Raw genomic sequence first — 22,340 nt, forward strand, 5'->3', positions numbered from 1 at the left:
GTTGGAGAGCATGTTATGAGCTGCTAGTACTAATCATGATAAATTTTAAAAGCAAGTCACTTTGGTAAGACTGAATGTTTTTTTAAAAAATTTCTACATTTGTAATTTCTGATTTAGCTGCAGGAGAAGTGGCTACTAAGTCTTATGTCATACAAATATAAGGTATCTGAAAACTTTTTTCAAATTATACTTAGTTTTTCATATGCTTTGCAACTTCAGCAATTTGCATATTTTCCATAGTGTTATTGTATTATGATAAACAGGGATTATCATATATTTTCAGATAATGTTTTCTTGACAATTCAACTTCTATTTGTAACTCTTCCATTTATTTTAATTACTAGCACAGTGTGCAACATTTATTAATCAGCAGAGTCTTTTTAAGTTAAAATACTAAATTAGCTAACCCCATTAACACAGAATACTCCAAACAAGCAGTAATAGGAGAGGTAGTTACTGTGCAAATCGTATTATACATGCGAGTGCTCTAGGGCACAGTTAAGCATGATTACCCTCTTTTGATCCAGTATTCCTCTGCTTCTTCCAGCTAATTTCCACTGGAAATTTACAAAGTGGTGCCTTCATTTTTCCGTCTTAATTTTTCTAATGAAGTTCTGGTACTTTATAACACTGGGGATGCAGATAATAAGTCTGTGTATAATTAAGAAGTTCCAGAATTTTCTGCAGAAGAGATCTCTTTTACTTCCTACAAGAACTAGACTATGCTTTCTTTGACACTTCACATCATTGCAGACAGGAGTTAAGCAAAAACAGACAGAGAATTCTTAGATTTATTAATATTAGGATGAAAGCCATTGATAGTTTATTGAAAAAGCATATAATTACAATGTTGCTGTAGACAGTGCTTGTAAAAATGCACCCAAAATACATTTTGCTTGGCAAAAATACTGCACAAGAGGTAATCTGAGTAGATATGCAAAGTAAAATATTGTCTTTCCTTTTGTAAATAACACTTTGATTGTAATGTGCACTCATTATGGACTAAATTTTAGCTACACTGCTGCAGTTGGTTTTCTATGAAAAACCATTGTGCTGCTTCCTTTTTTCCCCAAATGAAAGGTAGATATCATTGAATTTGATGAAGAAATTCCTTCAGGTAAAATCCAAATGTGGAAGCTTAAAAATAATTTCATTTCATGTTGTATTTCAAAGGAAAAAAATACACAAGATTCAAAGTTTGCCAGTAGAGAAACATAGTTTGTTTGGAGCTAATAGTTTGTTTTTCTTTAAAGTGGGACAAAATTGTTCTATTTGAACTGGATCAAGACAACAAATAATTGAATTGTTACTGCATAGAACCACTTTGCTTTAAAATATAATGATGGTATTATATATCTAGAGCTAAGATTTTGGTAGTATTTTAACTAATAAATTACAAAAATGTACAGTACAAACAAGTATTACAAATATGAAAGCTTGAGAAACATTGCAAACAATTTTCCTTCTATTTCTCTGTATTTAGTATTTCTTATTGTATTCTGATAGTGCAGTATGTGTGGCAGTTTGTGCTGCTGATCTCTCCTCTTGCATTGCCTTAGACACCAGAGCCCAGTACCTACTGCTGCTTCTGTCATCTTGGTCCATTTAATTGGAAAGACTTCAGTGTCTAGAAGGCCTTTTTTATCTACTGTCACAATAGTAAGAGATATTACAACAAAATAATCAGAACAGAGGGAAGAAATGGCAGGTGAGGAAATGCAGGCAGAAAGATTCTGAGAGGGTAAAAATGTGGGGAAAAGAAGGATTAGAAAGATGAAATTAATAGGGTGGATATGCAGGGCAGTATGAGTGAAGAAAGAGAGAAAGCAATTTCTGTTTTTCTTTACAACGAATATCTAAGGTATATTTTGAAATTTAAATACATGCCACTAGCAACTGTCAGGTCTTGGACTGGATACTAAGTCGAGGGTCTTTTTGCTCTAATAAGTTTCAGCACAGTGTGGTCCTGGCAATGGCACAACTGACCTTCATTAACAGTGACACTAACAGCTTTGGTCCTGGTCCTCTCTCAGGTTCTCTGTGTGCAATACTGCTATTTGCAGAACTGGATATGGCTTCACAGTTTTGGTTCCAAGTCTTTCCCCCTGTCTTGAACATAAGAATCCAGTGAGCGAGTGAGCTTTTTGTGGAAAAAAACTATAGAAGTCTAGACTTGTGCTGTTGGTAATGGCATCATGCTATTGTCTGGATTTAATTATCTTCTTCCATCACTCTCTTCTGTCACATTCAGAGCACATACTGTCATTAGTTTAGGGAAAAGCTGTGTCAGGTGTTTATAGGAAGCTACAGAACACAATATCATTATTGAGGTGTTTTGCAGTGCTATTTGTGCAGTGCTATTGCTTTTTACTGTTATTATTGGTTGTGGGGGTATAATGACTTTTGTATGACTCCCATTTAATTTGGTTACCTTACTTAACACAAAAAATTGTTTTAATATCCCTCTTGATTACTTATTCACATAGAGCAATGAAGATTCTTACTTGCTGTAAACAGACATTGAATTTGCAAACATACGATCCTTTCTTGTAGTTAGATTGTTATTGCTATAAGGATCTGCTCACCTACGGTTGCTTAATTTTTTTACACAGCAATAGACATACATTCCAGACTGTATGACACACACTCCAAATAATGTTAGAGGGCATGTGTAGAAGATCCCGTTTGGGGTAAACTACAGGTAGAACATACTATTATTTCTCTTGAAGTGTTACAACATATGGGATTTTTTTTGTTTGTTTGGAATTATTATTTAATTATTCATTTGCTAAAAAGACAAAGATTAACTGATCCACAGTAAAATCAAAACCTCCATGAAGGAAATTTTATAGGAAAAATTATTATAATTTACTTTATCTTCTGCTTTTCTCAAGATTATTTTTTTTTTGCCATTTTGTGTATAAATTTTACAGATGTAGTACTCAGATTATGAATGTTATGGTTCAACTAAATTCTCTGCATATATGGGCAAATCCCTAAACTGCTAGCCTTGTCTTCTCAGCTATCCAGTCCCCTGAGAAAGCCAATTTTCTTTCATGTCTGAACAAAAGAAAAATGTACTATTAAAATGCAATTCAGAAGTGATAAAAACTGCAAGTGGAGCAGCCGGCTCACAGCACCTTCAATGTATTCTCTGGGACACTGGGGCCACATTAATTTTTGTGTGTGTGATGTCCATCCCATGTGCAAATTAGCATTACAAGTACCATAATCTATCTTATGTGAGACTGTCCTTTCCCATGAGTATACACATGCTACTATAGTTTTGTATAATTTGAGTCTGCTAACTCAGTGTTTTTCTTTCACTAACTTTACATCTTTACAATACATTTGTTTGTGGTACTTAATAGAGTAAATTTATATGGCTGGCGAGATTCTGAAATAGTTTCTTTCTACTTCATAAAAATAAAGAAATACAATTTAAAAAAAAAAACAAACAAAAACAAAACAAGCAAACAGTTGCTGATGGATCAGTTAGTCCAAAGCAATAATTTGTATCAGATCTGTATCAGATCTTGATCAGATTTGTATCTGTATCAGATGAGAGACAGAGGTATTTTAATCTTCATTGTTATCAAAAGCTTGTTTGATTAACTCCAACAGGAACTCTGAAAAGCCTTGAACTAGGAAAAGTTTTTAATTTACTATACCTGTTGTCATTGCAGTTAAAGTGATGTTTTAAACTTCTGAAGTGTCTGTTTGTAACTAAGCTGTAAAATATTTTTTCCTGCACTTGTAGAATAAAAAATGCATGTTGCGTTTTCAGGCTACCAGCAATGCTAACCTTAATTTTACAAGATTTTACTTTATATTAAAATGTACCTGTTTGCTTTTAACTCTTACAAACTGGAATAGATGGAGATAAGACATCTTTGCAAGGTCTCTTGCAGATTCTTTAGGTATGTCTTTCATCTTCCTCCTTACACTTTGCTGTGAAACCTACCCAGAAAACCAGTAGATGTCATTAGAGCCAGGGACATCCATCTGAAAACATCCTCTTCTGTGCCCAAAGCACTTAGCTGGAGTTCACTGTTCACTGGCACTATGGAAGCAAGGAGTAGACCATCAGTATAACCAAAGGTGAAAGAAACAGGCTTCAAAAGGTTGCTAATTAGGAAACAGTTAACTTGAGAGTAAAGTACACAATTTGTGAATTTAGAAGAAATTTCTTTGCTTTGTGTGCTACCAATATATGAAAGTCATCAGTATTATTCATAGAAATTTCTATTCTGCTAAATGAGACTAAGGTTTACTTAGGTTTGGTTAACAGATATAGAAGGACGTATATCTAGTTTAACCTACAAGGAGTATTCTTTCTGGTTCAAACATGCCTTGACTTATGCTTAAACTGCTGATGGGCTTAAAATGTTTCTACCCCGATGGAATTATTAGGTTGGAGTTTTGTGTTGGGAGCCTACGAAATTGTAAAGTGGATGGAAATTCTCAAGAAATGAGCTTTGTACTTGTTCATGGTGCTTGCCTGCCACAGACATCTGGCACAGACTGCATTTGTTGTCTGCTAAGACTGGAGGTGTCAACATGCAGATCCCAGGAAACTGAACCTGGCTCAGTGTCTCTTCTTACCATGCTGGTTGACAGTGCATATACAACAAAAGTAATAGTAATGCAAGTTATATCCTCATGCAGAAAGTCTTCATGTTATCTTGCTGAAACTCTCTCTTTGATCCAAATTTAATATAAAAGCAGCTATAAGAGGAATTGCAGTAACCCTCTCATAATTGTGAGGGGGAAGATTAAGAAGGTAACGGAAAAAAGCAGGCATAGGTGCCCATGTTACCTCCTGTAGCCTATGATTTACATAAACTTGTTGTATCTAGAGTAGAGCATAACTGATTTTTAAATATTATTCAATTTCAGATTTCTTCCATTTTCTTCTTACAATAAAAATAAGAAGTATGACCCATCAATTATTAGGTCAAGTAAATATGGTCAAGAAGCTTATGGAACTAAACATTTCCGAGAAGTACAGCTGAAGAAGTGGGTAGTAAGCAAGGTAAGTCACTTAAAAAATTAAACAATGTATAAAATTTTTATATTGTCATTAGATTAGAACTAAGTGAATTTGAGCCTGACTCAGAGATGATGGAGTCCAACAAGAATCTTAGCAGCATATTATAAAATCACATAGACCTGATGTGCTGAGAAGTTCAATTTCTGGTAAGTTCAATTTGAAGAAATTCAACATTTCTTTCACCTACAAGATATAATTACATTATTTCTTCATTGCCTTTTCTGATTTAAGAACAGTTGCATATTTTCTATTTCATGTTAAGTTAAACTTTAAGAAAAACATGGCAAAACCTGATTTAAAAGAATAAAATATTTTACTGCTTACTTTCTTTGGAAAAACTCTAAAAATTAGAGAAAAGTTGGTTTTAGATATACTCCTGATAATTCATCAAGTATAATGAGACTCTCATATTTCAGGTTAGTGCTACAAGAGATAATTTTCTTCAGAACATGTTTAACATGAGTTTCTGTAATGCTTGCATTACTTGTATTTGTATTAGGTATCATAATCACATTTAAATTTCCCAGTACAAGAAAGATAATTGATTTAGTGGAGAATGCAGCACAGAGCCAAAAAATATAGTTAAGGGACTGGAGCATCCTTTTTATGAGAAGAAGATGAGGGAGCATCTGTCCAGAGAAGAGAAGGTTTAGGGTAGATCTTATCCATGTGTAAACTCCTGATAAAAGGGAATTAAGAAAAGGGGGGAAGACTTTTCTCAGACTCAGTAGTGGTTAGTAACAGGACAAGGGGCAATAGACATGTCATAGTTTGAGTACGAGGAACTAAAGGAGGGCTTTTGGAGTCTTGAGCGGGATTGGACACGGTCCCTCCCATTTCCAACCCATACTCAATAAAGGTCAGGCAGACCAAAAGCCCCACTCTCTTTCACCCACTCCTTGTTCCTCTGTGCTCCTCTACCATCAGCTTGCCACGTGCTCTTCAGAATCCACATCCATGGTTTGAGCTTGGCCTATAACAAAGGACCCCATGGCTGCTTGCTCCTGTCCCCCATTACGGGATGGAGAGGAAGAAATCCATCTAGAACCCTGTGGGTCAAAGAAAGGGCTCTGAGTTTTTCACTCACCAATTATGTTCACAGGCAAAACAGACTCGGGGGAAATATTAATGTCGTTACTCAAATCGAAACAGGCCAAAGAAAAAACAAAAAAGCAGAGCATAAATACTTTCCCCCCATCCTTCCCTTTTGCCCGTACTTTGTTCTCAATATCTCTACTTTCCCCAGAGCATCACGGGGGGACGGGGAGTGGGGTTTACAGTCCAGAAGTCACAGGTTGTTCTCTGCTGCATAGTGGAGGTTGGACTAGATAATCTCAAAAGGTCTCTTCTAACCTAAACAACTCCAGCATTTTTTAAGATCTGATTACCTCTCTGCCTGAAACTAAATTAACCTTTGTAAATATATATTAAGTTCCAAGGAATCTTAGTTTGAGAAGTAATATTTTTTTTAAGGAATTCTTTCTCAAAACTTTAAGGTCAGAGTAAATTTTTGATATTTTAACATATATTAGTTAAATGTCATGGCCAATAAAGACACAAATATCAACATTTAAATACAATATCTGAATTGTTCTATCAAAAGCAACGAGTGGAGGATATGACTGGCTGAATTCCCACAGCGTAAATGACTTAAAAGTCTTATTGGTGGTACTCATCTTGCCCTGTAAAGGCTTCCTTTTCCAGTCCTTAGCAGATCTTGATCAAGCTTAGATTATGATATCAAACAATGTAAAGATATTTATATTACATATTGTATCACATATATGTAATACTGTGTAATATTAGTGGCTTGGCTGAAACAATTAAACTGACTTGTGATCTTGGATAGATTTCAGCCTAAATCTCTGGAGGTGAATAACTGTATACATTAACCCAATATGACATACAGCCTTCCAACTCCAATTCTAAATCAATAGGAAGCTTCAATTAGGAGCTGCTTACCCAAACAGAGAGATAAGAGAGGAAAGAGCTATTTGTGACCTACCTTCTGCTTTAATGGGTCACTATTATCAGGGGGGAAAAAACCCCACAACTCCACCTCCTTACTATATTTTAATGGAAAAAGCCCTATAGGCAGGTGTAAGGCCTATGTTCATAACTGTTAAATTTGAAAGAATTCGCTGTCACTTTGATATTTCCAAACTGTATTAAAACTTTATATATATATCAGTGCTGGGAACAGAATGATCCATTTCTAATGAGTAACTAGGATAAAGGACATATGTCAAAATATTACAAGAAACAATCAGATTTTTGCTTAACACGTTGTTAAACACAACCCTCCTTTGAGTGATATTTCTGTGGATGCAATTTCTGTTAAACCTGAATAGCTGGTAACTCTGTCATGGTGTATATTCAGCTTCTGATAGCATTATACTAAAGAAGTTTTGCTTATCATTCATTGCTGGTAGGACAAACTACTGTGGATATTTCTCCAAGGAGGAAGTTCAGTGGTCAGTGACCCCTCTAAGCTGCTGAGATGTTTGATATTAGTTTGTACTAGCTGGCTTTTTAAAAATTACATAAAAAAAAGTTTCCCTGTATTTTCATTAGAATGTCCTAGTTTTGTTTCCCTAAGGTTTTCCTGTTTATAAGTATGCATTTTAATTCCAGTCACAAAAAGATTAGTATGTAAATTTTATAATTACTCTAAAAGCAAAATGAACAATAATGAAAAATACTGCCTTATATTTCTTCAGGAAAATGAAAGGGTATTAGCACAGACTTCCTCTAAACATAATTATCATAGCTATGTAAGGAAAAGTTAATAGTTCTTCTTTTCATCTAGTTACAATCCAAAAGTTTTTATCTCATTCTGTTAACATTTCAAAGAAGTTTCTGAGCTAGGGGAAAACCTGCTGTATTCTGTCTTCATTTAAAATAAAAAGAAAGAAATGGAAGTATTATACCTCTAGTGAATCTGAATCTCTTTACTTTACTCAGTTTTAAATTAATATAAAAATGCTTGCAAGTTTATTATTATATTATCTAAATACATGGAAATGCCTTTGATATAGTTCATGTGAGAAGTGAATATAAAAAAAAAAACAACCTACCTAACAAGTAGTTAAATTACTAACAAGTAATTTAATCTATAATGATACATTCCAGTGTAGCTGGACAGTCAAGGGATCAAATATACTAACTATAATCTCTCAGTTGTCAAAACACTCACATATGTTTGTGTTTACTGAGGCAGAAATGATAGCTTACAGACTTTATTCGCTTTTGGAATTAGTTTGTATATGCATTTTACAAAACTGACTTTAATGACAGCATTTAATGTTTTCTTATTTGAAAAATTCAGGAAGTGACATTTTAAGATGTTCTTTCCCAATAGATTTTTCCTCTGATTCCTTATTATAGGTGAATTACAGTATGACTACATCACTATTTCATTATTTACACAGGGATTTTGGCCCTAAACAGATTTTTATTATCTACAAAGCATAAAAATACCTAGTACTGCAAAGAATTAATTTAGAGAACCTAAGCATATTGCACAGAACATAAAGTTGACCTTTACCGTCTCCAGCTTTTGGAATGGAGGGGGATGTGGAACACATCATGGATTTAATGTGGCACAACGCTGTCTGCAGAAACTTGGGTGGGACTGTGACTGCCTGCCCATTGCACCCAATGATTGAATCTGCTGTCACCAGCATCCTGATAATAATGAACGTTCAGCTTAACGACCGTGATTATGATTATCATAATTGATGTGCAAGAGCAGTGTGTGGGGATCATTACATCTGAACTATACAGCAGAGAAACATGCCTTAGTTACGGATAATTTTACTTTTATGCATTGATTGGGATAAAATATGCCTTTCAAGTTCAACAGGCCATCTTAATATAATTTTAGGACGATTTCTACATGTATGAATTGATGATTATGAGCTTCCTGCAAAACAGTCATTCTAGCTGTTTATTTTGAATTGTTTCATTCCATTAATAGTGGGATATAATTAAATAATTTGATGCTGTTGAGTGGAAATCACTTATAGAGTACTGCCAGCATTAATCAAATATCAAGTTCAAATATTTCTGATTGTCACAGCCTTGCCTAGACTAGAAAAAAATAGCCCTTGTAATTCACTGCCAACACAATTTTGGTTTTGGAGCAGTAGAAATTGAGCTGTAGTCAACACTACTGGCATTTTCTCACTGTATTGTGTAGCCATTAGATCTGGGAATAGTTGTTGTATTGCTTCCATCTTTGTAACCAGAGAGAAAGAATGACAAGCTCAAATTAGAGCCAGTGTGGATGAAGGTACAATGAACAGCCTCAGACTATTTTGTAAGACAGCAATTGCCTTCAATTGAAGTTATATGAAGTTGTGGAAATATTTAACTAAATCATGACATATATAACAAATAAACCCAAGTGTTTATACATACTTCAATCCAGAGTTTATTCAAATAATGTTATAAGTATAATGCAAAGTAAAGAGTTTCTTTAATTTATCCTAGGTGCAAATTTGGGTGTTTGTCCAACAACTGTAAGAAATTTACTATTTGAGGCAACAGAAAATAGAAAAAAATCTATGATCTTTGATTTACTTTGTATTGTAAAGAAGATTTTAAGAATCACTTCTCTGTGAATGTCCCAACTGCATAATTACTCTCACAGAATGTGTTTATGTATGGACTTTCTGTGATGAAAAAGAGAGCTCTCTGTGTCCCCAAAGAATTCATTCTATTTTCTCTACCCTGCTGCTTCTGTGGCTTTCATTGTTGCTCACAGTATGGCCCAAGTGGAATCACATTATCAGGTAGAGCCCCAAGTTTCAGATCTGTGAGAAGAGGTCCACAAGGACACAGTATGACCTGAAAATCTCAGTGTCATAGAAACTGATTGTGACTCTTGTACATGGCCATGCCCAACTCATATTCTTCTGAGAGCACTGTATCCTGAGGTTCCACAGCAAATTTGTCTTTGTATAGTACCACTGTGATGGAAAAATAGAGTGGGAGAGGGGAAGTGATTTGTTTTGTTTGAAAATTAGTTTCAGCCCTTGTAGGACCAACAACATCCAACAATCATGTGCCTAAGTGGGTAATGTCATTATGTGACAGAATTGTTTGATTTATGCTTTTCTATCCCTGACTATATTGAAATTTATTTAAATTTCACCTTAACTCCATTTTTAATAAACTTGCGGCACTTGTATTTGAGATAGGTATAATGTCTGTATAAACGTTTTCTCTCTTAGATTGGGACTCTGACAATTTTTAAAAGCAATTTGCTTGTTTTCATTTTGATTTGGGAAAAAAGATTGAAAGAATATTTTGTAATACAGTGTGATATTGGCTAATGTGTATTGGTGCTGTCAACCTTACTATGTATTTTAAAACTTTTAAGGCTGTGTTTACCAGTGTGCTTTGTGACGGAAGATACTATGCAAGAAGAAGAACTAGCATGTATTTTGAATGAGCTACTTAGTTCCCCAGCCCAACTTCAATGTGTTTTCCTAGGCAATGCAGAGCTGACAAAATGTGGCAGCCAGAAGTGGACTCAGTTGTAGGGGAATTATTAGCTGATCTGTAGGAGTTTGCTTGTTACACTACTGGTTCCCTCATGAGCCATGTCAGGGATAATAAGAGTTGCACTCCAGCAATCCTTGGCCAATGACATGGCTCCTATATGATTATTACTGCTGGCTTGATTTGATGTATCTATTCAGATGCTCCAAATGGACCCTTAGTTTGAGTTATCAACTATTTACTTCCAAAATAAGGCTGCTTTCTGTCACTTTTCCTCCTACCCTTAGTCCTGCATCAAGTGAAATACTTTAAACCCAGGAACTTCATCCTAAAGCAATGCATGCTATACTTTTGGGGGCAGTATGTCTTTTGTACCCTGTAGCATATTATTTTTAATGACCTGTCTGTCATTATAAGATGCACCCATTCAGTCTTCCAGGAAAGCAGATGACAATTTCAACTTTTGACAGCTGACATAAGGATTTTTCCAGTTTCTTACTGAATGATTGTGACGTCATATCTACCAAAACACATTTTGCTATGGAGATCATTTTCAGCGCTTCCATTGGAAAAGCTGAAAATTATTTCCTTTGAGAAAATCCTTAAGGTCACCAATGCTGGGCTACCTTAGGAAGGTGTTACAATTGATATTTAATTAGCAATCTTTCATGTTATTTTCTTAGGTGCAGAAGGAAGATAAGCCCTATGAAGCAAATTAAAAATATACAAAATATATCCCTTACTACCATTTCAATAAATTCAGAAAAGAATCTGCAAATATCCAGAAAGCTGAAAAAAAGACTGAAAAAACTTTTTGATGAAGAGTACTGATGAGTTACAGAGCCTGATTTTAAAGGAAAAGTAGTGACTGACAAGAGTCAAACCATTTAGTTATTCACATAAGAAAAGATACTGTCACCACTCTTCTAATCAAATCCATTCTGGTGGTTATTTTTAAGGGTTTGTCGGCAACTAGAATATTTAGTAAAACCTGATTTTCAGTTCTGCAATTCCTCAATGGGAAAATGCAGTCCCTTGATGATGATCCCAGGCTTTAAAGAACGAATTGATTTGAAAGAGAAAATTAGATGATACTTATTATACTGTCTAACTGGCAGTCCTGTGTCATTTGTCTGTAGGATGATAAATGTCTTGTTTTGCCTACGTTCCTCATTTAATAATGTAACTTGTATGTTAGTGGCATAAAAGAAAAAATCTTGCTTTTTAGTAAGATCTAACTTGAACAGTATTTTTTGAGGGAATTATATATGTTTTAACATTGTAAATAATTCCCACTGTATACATTGCTTAAACACCTTAAAGCCTCTTGATAATCAGAAACAGAGCATCCTGAACAATTCCTTCAGTACATGCTTAGAGTATGTTAGAGTAACTTGTGGCAGAGTTTTTAATTAAAAAAATAACCTGTTGAGCTGGAAGCAGTAGAGTTTGAAGTTAAGCCTAATTTGGTTTGTTTACGTTGGTTTTAGGTGTTCTCTGTTTGGATATTAATTTGGTTTTTTGGAAGTGAAAATTCTCACACTAAACAGGGAAGTGCTTGGCCTTATTTGATGACAGGTTTTGGATGGAATGTTCAGCATAGTTGGATTTAAGTAGATTTCTTTTATATGTCTGCCAAACATAATGTATTTCAACTCAATTTAATTTTCTGCAATATTGAATTGAAAAGGATATATTTTGAAGTCAATTAAAATTCTTTATGGAACATCTCTACAAAAGTAAAACATTTATCAAGGTAAGTATTAACAAGTAATATTATTTATGCTGGTTAAAAAGAGTTGAAATGAAAGTAACAGGAAGCTCTTCACAATCATCTGAGAGTTGGTTTGGTGGTTGCAGTGAAAACCTGAAGTAAGCCTAGGGGCTCAGGGTGAAATTGTGCTGTACAGGGGGGTTCCTGAGCTCAGGCCACTCCACGCAGCTGCCAAGAACCACAGGAAGGAACCCAGAAGCTCGCTTGCTCAGTCAGGTGCAGCAGGACCATGTCCAGGCAGCTGCGGGGGGATTTAAATGTCCTTGAGGAGTGCAGCAAACAGGGGCAGGGAAACAGGGATGTGTCGGGGCAGTTTGCACAGGCAGGGAGAGCAGCAGGGCACTGAGGATCTGCAATTTACTCAAGGAGTAATGGTAGCTACTCAGAGGAAGATGACTGTTCTCTCAGCAGCTGCTAAAATGGATCTGAGTACTCAGAGGGTGCCGCCACAGAAGGATGTGGCATCCACGTTACAGACTGTTGGGAATGCCACAGCCTTTCCACAGCAACTGGGGACAGCAGTGATCATGGCTGTGTTTGATGTGAGCAGCTTGATGATCTGCTCTACTGGTGGCAATGCTGCAGGATGGAGTAATGGAGCTCAGAGAGGAAGTGAGCAGACTGAGGAATATCAGTGAGAGTGAGATGGAGTTAGATGAGTGCTTTAAGAGCCTGCTCACCACTAAGATGACTCAGGAGGCAAATCATATTAACCATAGGAGTCCTTATCATCTCAGGATCCCCAGCTGTCCCAGGAAGCTCCCCAGTCATCCCAAAATAACTTACAGGAGCAGGGGCAATGGGAACAGGTCCCAGCCCGACATCACAAACAGGGCAGGTGTCTTACCTCAAGAACTTCACCGCCCTCAGTGGTGCTGCAGAACAGGTATGGGGCCTTGTGGGAGGAAACAGCAGAGAGTGCTGAGAACACCCCACATAGGCCAAAACTCCCATCAAGGCCAAATCACCCTAAACCAATGATCTTGATGCATTCCAGAAAGTAAAAAAGGGTCATTGTGGGTGACTCCCTCTTGAGGGGTGCAGAGGGCCCAATATGCAGACCAGACCCACTTGATAGTGAAGTCTGCTGCCTAAGGATAAGGGACATCACTAGTAAACTTCCAACCCTGGTGAGGCCTTCAGATTAATACTGACTTTTGGTCTTCCAGGATAGCGGTGAATTGGTATCAAGAACTACAAAAGCAATGACAAGAGATTTCAGGGCCCTGGGACAACTGGTTAAGGGATCAGGCACACAAGTTGTGTTCTCCTGCATCCCACTAATGACAATGATAGATGAGGGAACTATCAGGAAGAGCTGACAGGTTAATTCATGGCTTAGGGATTGGTGTCAGCAGCAGGGCTTTGGGTTCTTTGGTCATGGATCAATATATACACCACTGAGCCTGCTGGCAAAAATGGGGTACACATATCTCAACACAGGAAAAGGATCTTCTCTCAGGAGTTAGCAGCCCTCATTGAGAGTGCTTTAAACTAGACTTGAAGGGGATAAAGCCAGGCTCACTGAGGATGAGCCTAGGGATGACCTTCTGTCTGCTGTCCCACTCGAGGTGGGACTCGCTAATAAAGGGGGTGTAGCTGGGTTTGCACCAGTAGCAGTCTGAATGTAGACCAGAAGTACTCCCATTCCCCTGGGGAACCTGAAATGCCTGTACACAAATGAACATAGCATGGGCAACAAACAGGAGGAGTTACAGATCTGCGTGAGGTCGAGGGGCTATGATCTAGTGGCAATTTTAGAGGCATGGTGGGACAGCTCGTGTGACTGGAATGTGGTTATGGAAGGTTATGTCCTTTTTAGGAAAGACAGGGCAGCAAGGCGAGGTGGTGGAGTTGCTCTTTACATAAGAGATCATCTTGGATGTATTTAATTCTGCCCAGGGGTAGATGAGGATCAAGATGAGTGTTTGTGGGTTAGAACTGAGGGGCAGACTAATGTGGGGGATGCAGGGGTGGGTCTCTATTACAGGCCACCTGATCAGAATGAGGAAGTTGATGAGGCCTTCTAGAGGCAGCTGGCAGCAGCCTGATGATCACAGGCCCTCATTCTCATAGGAGATTTTAACTACCCAGATATTTGCTGGAAGGCCCATTCAGGCAGCCATTCACAGTCCAGGAGGTTCCTCCAGTGCATTGATGATAACTTCTTGATAGAATTGGTGGAGGAACCAACTAGGAGTGCAGCGTTGCTGGATCTTGTCTTAGCCAACAAGGAGGGCCTGGTGGAAGCAGTGAAGGTTGAGGCCAACCTTGGGTGCAGTGACTCTAAGATGGTGGAGTTCAGGATCTTATGTGGTAGAAACAGGATTCCAAGTAGAATCACAACCCTGAACTTCAGAAAGGCCAACTTTGCCCCCTTTAAACAATTGCTGGGGGAAATGGGAATGTTCCTGTGTGACCTGCTGTAGGTGACCCTGCTCTGTCAGGGGGAGTTGGACTAGATGATCTTGAGGTCCCTTCCAACCCATAACTATGATTCTATGATAATTACTTGGCCAATATAACTACTAAAAAGTGCAGGTATGAGAAATGATCCTCAATGCCTAGCATAACCAATATATATCCATGGAGATAGACTAACTTGCATCAGATAATAATCTGGCCCATAATTACTATAATCAGGATGTAGATAAATTTTGAACAAATGTATAAAAATTGTTCACCTTTTTTAACATAAAAATAGATACTTTTAAATATCATGTTTAAATGCACATTACTGCTGAGTTTGCAAATTGAAGTCTAAGATTAGAATCTTCTCATAATTAGAAACTTAGACTACCGAGTGTTGTACCTTAAAAAGATTCCTGAACAACGTATGTAGTTATGTTGACCATTATAAATGAAAAGTTGCATATAATTTGTAGTGTTAATAATCCCTAGAGCTGTCCTGAATGGATTCTAGGAAGTTTTGCCAGGTATATTTCCCTATCTGAGAGACAGACTACAAGTTGCTGGTTTTTATGATCTCTCTGGAGTGTGTGAACAGATTAGTTTTAGAGCAGGAGGACTTTAGTGCACTAAAATGTGTTTTAGAGTAATCTACATTTCCTGAATAGGAAAAGCCACAGTAAAAGATAACTTTGTGCCCTTACGTTGGAGTGAATAAGAGACTGTAAGTTATAAAGGCTGCTTGTGGCTTCTTTAAAACTTATATAATGAATTAGCTCTCAACACATTTGCCCCATTTTAAATAGTAAAATGATACACACTTTGTGATACAGTTTGGTATTTATTCATTTAGGACAATGAAGAGCTGGATTCGACATGCCCTGTATAAACTCAGGTTAAAAGGGTGTTTTGTCCACTGTGACAAAAATGAGAAACTATATTTCTTCTCTCATAGGTTTTGTTGATCTCAGCATAAAATATGTAGGGATACTGAAAAGCATATCCACATGAGTTGTTTATGACTACATGTATTACCATGTATTAATATTCTAGAATGAGAGTTACAGAATTATTCAGGAATAACCTTTGCACTTCAAATTCAGATTTTGCTTCCATTTAAATAACCGTACAAGCTTTGATGAGTATCTACAGAGGTAGTAGCACTTAAAATAAAGAGGATAAAATATAAAATATAAAAGCTCTCATGTACACAGTATTTGTTTCACTACTGACCAGTTTTGTTTTCCATGAAACTATTTTAGTAGGATTTTACATTTTGATTATGATAACAGGATCTAATGACATTCCCAGCCAGTAGCTTTGCAATGTGTTAGGATCTGTCACCTGTAGTTGTATGTGGAAATGACAGCATAAGTGGTAAGCATGTATTGTTAGGAACTTAATACCCTGCTCTTTTAATGTATATATAAAAGTATAACTTTTTAAGTACGAATGTCTCAAACTTAGGGGGAAAAAATTAAAAAAAGAAAAATGAAAAGAAAAAAAATTATAAAAACTACATATTAACAGACTTTGTACACTAATGCAAAACTGCTTGATTGAGCAGTGTAGTGTCAACCATGTCTTTCTTCTAATGCTAAAAGTAATGCACATAGACAGAGAGACAATCAGAGTACAGCCTTCCATCAGCTGTAATTAATCTTTTAGCTAACAGAGGCTAGAAAATCTTCTCATCAGCCTCTTCTCAAATCTGAGGCACCCTGTTTTTTGATGTTTGCATTCTGAGTAAAATTGTCCCCACCAGTTCTAACAAATTGAAACACCAGGCTAATTATGGCAGCTAATGAAGTGTGTGGAATGGTCACAGCTTGTCGTGAAACTGTTCCTTCAGCTCAGATTAGAGTTTCATCAATCACTTTTTTAAACTGATCCAGAATTGCTTCTGCCCAGTGCTTGGCATTTTTAATGCTGTTTCTGTAATTGGTTTTTTCCCCAAAGCTTAGGCTATCTTTTGAAATATTACATTCTCAGGACAGGACTTACAAACTCCAGTTTATAAAAAAACATTTCATTATCACCTCTATCAGCTGATCAAGTCCTAGAAAGTTAATAAAAGAAGCAGAAATATAAAATGTGATATATTGATTTTAATCCAGCTAAAGGTAGCAATAAAGCATATACACATATATGTATATGAATCATTATTTCTGTGGGCTGGATGTATACTGCAATCTCATGAGACATGGTTTGTGGGTTGGATGGTTCACATCCCACTGAAGGACCTAAATGAAATGAATGAGTCAGTCTTAGCTTATTTCCTAGTGGCTTGTGGTTCTCCATATATCTCTCAAAGAGTTTGGCATGATTTGTAGTTTTTACAGATGCCCAAGCCTCTGGCAGGAGGAAGACCAAAATGTGTTGCTATTTAAAGGATTTCAACACTTCAGGTCAAATGCAAAGTCCTCAGAGAAGTATGGGGAACTTAACAGTAAAACTTATATTGCTACTAAACTGTCAATGAATAAATTAGCATATAAAACATTGTAAAAATTCCTAGTTCCTGTTCATTTACAAGCTATAATAGCACTCAGCTATACACTGGAAGTTCTGCATAAAGACGTAGGTGTTAAAGAAAGTCTAAGGCTAAATTCTTTCCTCAACACGGACAACAGAGTGTTGAATTTAGTTTGGAAGTTATCCAGATGAAAAATGAAATAAAGTTTTGCTCATATCCTCCCATAGAATATATTTGCACAGGTTGTTACATTTAATATGTATAACATGTATTCATATCAGAACCAAGACAGCATGATTTTTAGTTTTTGAAATGTTCAACAATTTTTAAAAATTTCTTTTTTGCTAATATGTGTAATCCATTTCATTTTTCTGAAACACTTTTGAATCTGTGATAACGTTTGCCTATAAATATCAACTGTTTACCTCCCTGAAGTTTCTTAATCATTAGCAACTTGGCAGAACCACTGTCATGTCAATGCCAAACCATGTCTGTGTCACCTGAGTGAATGATGAGTTGCTGGTGCTATTCCTGTTCTATATCAAAGAACTGGATGGATTTTATATAAGAGAAAATGTGCCATTTAAAAATGAAAAAAATACAAAGAAGATATGTTATCATATATGAATAAATACAGATGGAAAAAATAGCAATAGGTATTAGCCTAGAAGCTATTGTTCCAGTTTTATTGATTTGTGAGACCATTTGTGAGCACTGGGTGAGAGATGAGTAGTTTTTCTAGTGTTAGCTGATCTCCAAAGGAAGCTTCCTGTGAAATGAGAAAGGTCTCTTCCTGTTCAATCATTTCAGTCTCTTCTGAACATAGCTTATATTTAGAAAATGGGAAAGCTATTTTTCTCTTTAGCTTTCATCACTACTGGGGCATGTTGATTTGTCATTAGCTAGTTACCCACCAGAACCCCCAAGTCCTCTTCTGAAGAGTGCTACCCAGCCTGTCAGCATCCAGCTTGATTTGTTTCCAGTGCTAGTCTGTACCAGGTGCGTTTGTCCACTCGGTATTTTGTGAGGTTCTGTCAAGCCGTTCCTCCAGCCTATCTGTGTCACTCTGAATGCTACCCCTCAAGTGTATCCATGGCACCCATTAGTTTGGTGTTGTCCATTAACTTGATGGTAGCAAATGCCACCTCCAAGTCATTAGTGAAGATATTAAACAACATAGCTCTAAGATAGCACCTGAGGAAATACAGATTCTGGTAAGAGTACGAGCCATTCATTACTATCCTTTGAACCTGATACTCCAGACAGTAATCACGTCTGCTACTTTGCACATCTAGACTATAATTTACCAGCTTGGTTAAAAGGGTTCTCTGTGAGACTATGCTGAAAGCTTTACTAAAACTCAGCAGTCACTTTTCTCCTTTGATCTTCATATCATGTCATCTGATCACAGAAAGCAATCAGGTTTGAAATCATCAAACAGAACAATGTCAAACCAGATGAAATCAAACTGGAGTACTAGTTTTGCTGTACATGCCAGATACAGTGCAATCAAAAAAGTATTTCCACTTTAGGATTTCAATTCAGAATTTTTCCTCCTTAACTACTAGTGGCATGATTTGGGCAAGTTAGATATAGTTGCAACTTGATTTTGGCAGGTTAGACATTATTCCAGCAGCTTAAAAGTGGTTCTGAGTTAGTCTTGGCAGTCAGCACTTGGCACTGGCATGTTTTCAACTGGAAAGAGAACATTGTGGTTGAACAGATTAGACCATGAAAGGGGCAGCTTATAAATGGCATTAAGTCAAGATACATTGCATCCCCAGGTGCATTGTTTTCCAGTGTGTGTGTGATGGACAGGACAAGGAGCTGGTTTAAAACTACAAGCACCATGATAAAAATGCACTTTACTTTTTCATCAGATTCTTTTAAGACTCTCTGTATCTTTCTATACACAGGAATGTAGTTAGGCATAGTTCCATGTCAGATCTAATAACTTTGTAAGAGTGAGGTATTACTCATCTGTGTGTTTTCATACTTGACAGTGTAATCTATACATCTTAAATAAATTAAGATGAACATCTACTATCCTCTTTAAAATATGTTGTTAAAATACACTGCAAGAAGTAGACATATGAATGACAATAGCAAGTAAACACTTCTTGGGATTCTGAATACTTACTGAAATATTTCAACTGCGGGTTTGGTTTTTAGCCCAGATTCAGTAAAGTTCAAGGGTATCCAAGTATGAAATAGCTTGTGGGCAAATTCACAGTGGCTCCTTAATTTAATTTACTTGCAAAGAAAAAGGCTACATTAGTTGAAAAAATGGAATATTATGTGGCAATTTTGGTTCAAATACACACATTCAGAACAGAACTTGGCTAATGCTGTTTCATAACATTCACTAAAGTATGGTACAACCTGTACTATAATTTTCTGTGTGGCAAACTATACTTTTAATATTGATACTGGCTCTAAATATGTCTAAAATTACCTGAGAAGAGACCACATAAAGGTGAAGTAGCTTAGCTTCATAAACATAAATAACTTAATTATCAGTTATTTATAAAGGAGAATATATTTCTTTTTAAAGCATTGCAAAGCTAGTACATATTTGGGAGAAAGTACCAGTGTCTGGCTTGCAGGTCATCAATAGATGGAATAAATGAACTCAGGGGTTACAGCTGAGAATTCCACCCTTGCTTCCCCTTGGGCAACCACAATGGCAGCAGGCTACTAAGTAAATGTAACAAATGCAAATTTGGACCACAGATCTTCATTTATATTAAACATGACAAAAAGGACAGGCTGGTCTCAGATGCCAGGTTCATATTAGAGAGGCAATATTAACGGCAAAAAGTAATTCACCAGACCAAATTCTTCGCCTTTTCCCCTTTGCCTTTCTTGCACAAAACTTCTGTCAAAGCCAAGAGATCATTTACCTTTGCTTGTGAGAACATAACTGTAAGGGTTGGTACATTTTTAGTGCTTAATGGATACAGCTATTGCAAGATCTCTTTATTTGTTAGAAATATTTGTGTTTCACTTGTACCATGGCTCAAACTATTGCTTTCTCCAAAGCATAATTTTTTGGTTATGTCATATTCTAATTTGTGCAGCTACAGAAGGGTACAGTGGTACTTGTTCCAGTGTCCAAATTGCTTCTAACCACGCAGGATCAGAAATAGGTTCTTTGCAAAGCTAGGACATGTCCTCTCTTGCCTTGCACAGTTTTCTCCAAAGCACAAATTAGCACAGCTTAGCAGCTGAACTAAGAAAGCAAACTTCACTAGAAGCACAGATCAGTAGCAGAACACTTCCTTTCCAGAATACTAGAGAAAAGGGAACAACAGAGTTTTAATTTTCATGTTAGGCTGTCACAGAAAAGCACACACTGCTGCACTGCTTGTACCGGACACATTCTGCAGGATACATCTAAATCTATGTGATTATCAGGTCAGTGTTTTTTCAGATTTGTGAACCATAATTAGAAATCTTTCATAATTTCTAGCAAGAGCTGTTTGAGTTTGGTTTCCAAAAGATGAAATGTGTATGAGTCAGTGATAGTTATGAAACTCCATGAAAATTTAAATGTAATAATAATGAAATGTTAGTTACATAAGTTAAATAGCAATTAATGTTTTCTCTTTTTGTTTAGAAAACAGGATATTAAAATAGAGTTGTTAGATTTCCTACTGTGAACATAATTTCCTGACTTTTTTTTTTCTTTTTTTTGCAACACATTACCATAATGTCAGTAAGAGACTAAAACTAGCCTAATGGAAAAAACTAGCCTAATGTAAGTGCAACACAGAAGATTATAAAGTTGCCTTTTACAATTGCTATACAATATCATTTTATTTTAAGATCTAATAAGTTGATTCAAAGGGTGACTTGCACTTACAAAGACACTAAAGCAAACAGAAGATTGCCTTCTGACATAGTCACATGGTCTTTTTAAATCAGAGTTTTATTGTTGATGATGATGTTTGCATTTGTAGGAGGTAATTAGTCAGGCATCACACTCAGAGTCTTCAATCTTGTCAAGAAGAACCATAAACTGAAAATTCACTTGAAGAAAAACCAAAAATGAGAACCAGATAAACAACAACACCAAAACCACACACACACACAAAAACCAACAAACCAAAAAAAAACCTAACAGGCACTTTGGGAGGAAAATTAGAGAGAGCAGAGGGAAACAGTAAACATTTCAGGTCAGTTTGACCACCTCTGTGTAGCTCTGCAATCTGGAGAAGATAGCAGTAGCAGACAGTTGGACGAGGAGATGGATGATAGCTCCTTGTTCTCCTTGGCATTGTCCTGGCAAGCTGAATAGGGCAGGGTGTCATTCTGTCCCCTTCATCACAGCAGTGGTCACTTGTCCACCGTGGCACAGGGAGATCCGATTCGTCACGCTGCTCCCTGGAACTCAGTACCTCTGCACTGACACAATGAGGTCCAGTCCCTAAGGCACAATCCAGGCTTTTGTTATTATCTCTTATTTGAAGGGGCTAGTTGACCCAATTGGTTAACACATTAGCTTTTCAATTTTATAGCCTTAAGTCACAGAAGACCTATTCCTTGTTTTTTAATATTTCACCATAGTGGAAAGCAAAATTGCCCACCAGCCAAAAAAACAGTTATGCCAAACAACTGTGTCCTGAACTTTATGGCTAATTAGCTGTTGAAGCTACACCCAAGAAATAGGTTCTGATGCCCGTGGGAAGAAGTGTGTAGCCATTATTAATGTCCCAGCTCATATTTCTCAATAGGTCTTATGGACAGTGCTGCTTAAAAGAGACTAAATGTACAACGGGGAATTAAAAATTACAGTGCCCCTTTCACTGACTGAAATATTGTAAACTTGTTTCACTGAGGCCAGGATTGGTGTCAATGTACTTTGTGTGGAAAGTGCAATAGAAGCATTAGTATTTGACAGCCCTGGTTGAAATAAGTGAAATTAATGGAGCTCTTTTCATATACGACAAGGCCATGGCACCCCTTTCATGCTGCTTACAGACAGAGAAAAGTCAATACTTTTTTATTACTTGATGCTGACCTACATTCTGCACTACAAGTGCCAGGCCCACTAATTGGTTTCAGTTGTGAGAAAAGTTTGCCCCAAAGAAACACTGGAGCAGATAAATCAATCTTTT

At 36.7% G+C, this 22,340-nt stretch overlaps 1 protein-coding gene across 2 annotated transcripts in view; it reads left to right on the forward strand.

Annotated features, from left to right (window-relative positions):
- The window catches only part of SPATA17 (spermatogenesis associated 17), an 86,018-nt gene that overhangs the window by 58,693 nt on the left and 4,985 nt on the right, over positions 1 to 22,340 (forward strand). For both annotated transcript variants that reach the window (XM_071739676.1, XM_071739677.1), the window contains one exon: positions 4,900 to 5,035. In XM_071739676.1, coding sequence (XP_071595777.1) covers positions 4,900 to 5,035 — 136 coding nt within the window. The remainder of the gene's footprint in view (positions 1 to 4,899; positions 5,036 to 22,340) is intronic.

Source organism: Heliangelus exortis, chromosome 3 (genome assembly GCF_036169615.1).
Source record: "Heliangelus exortis chromosome 3, bHelExo1.hap1, whole genome shotgun sequence".
NCBI lineage: Eukaryota > Metazoa > Chordata > Aves > Apodiformes > Trochilidae > Heliangelus > Heliangelus exortis.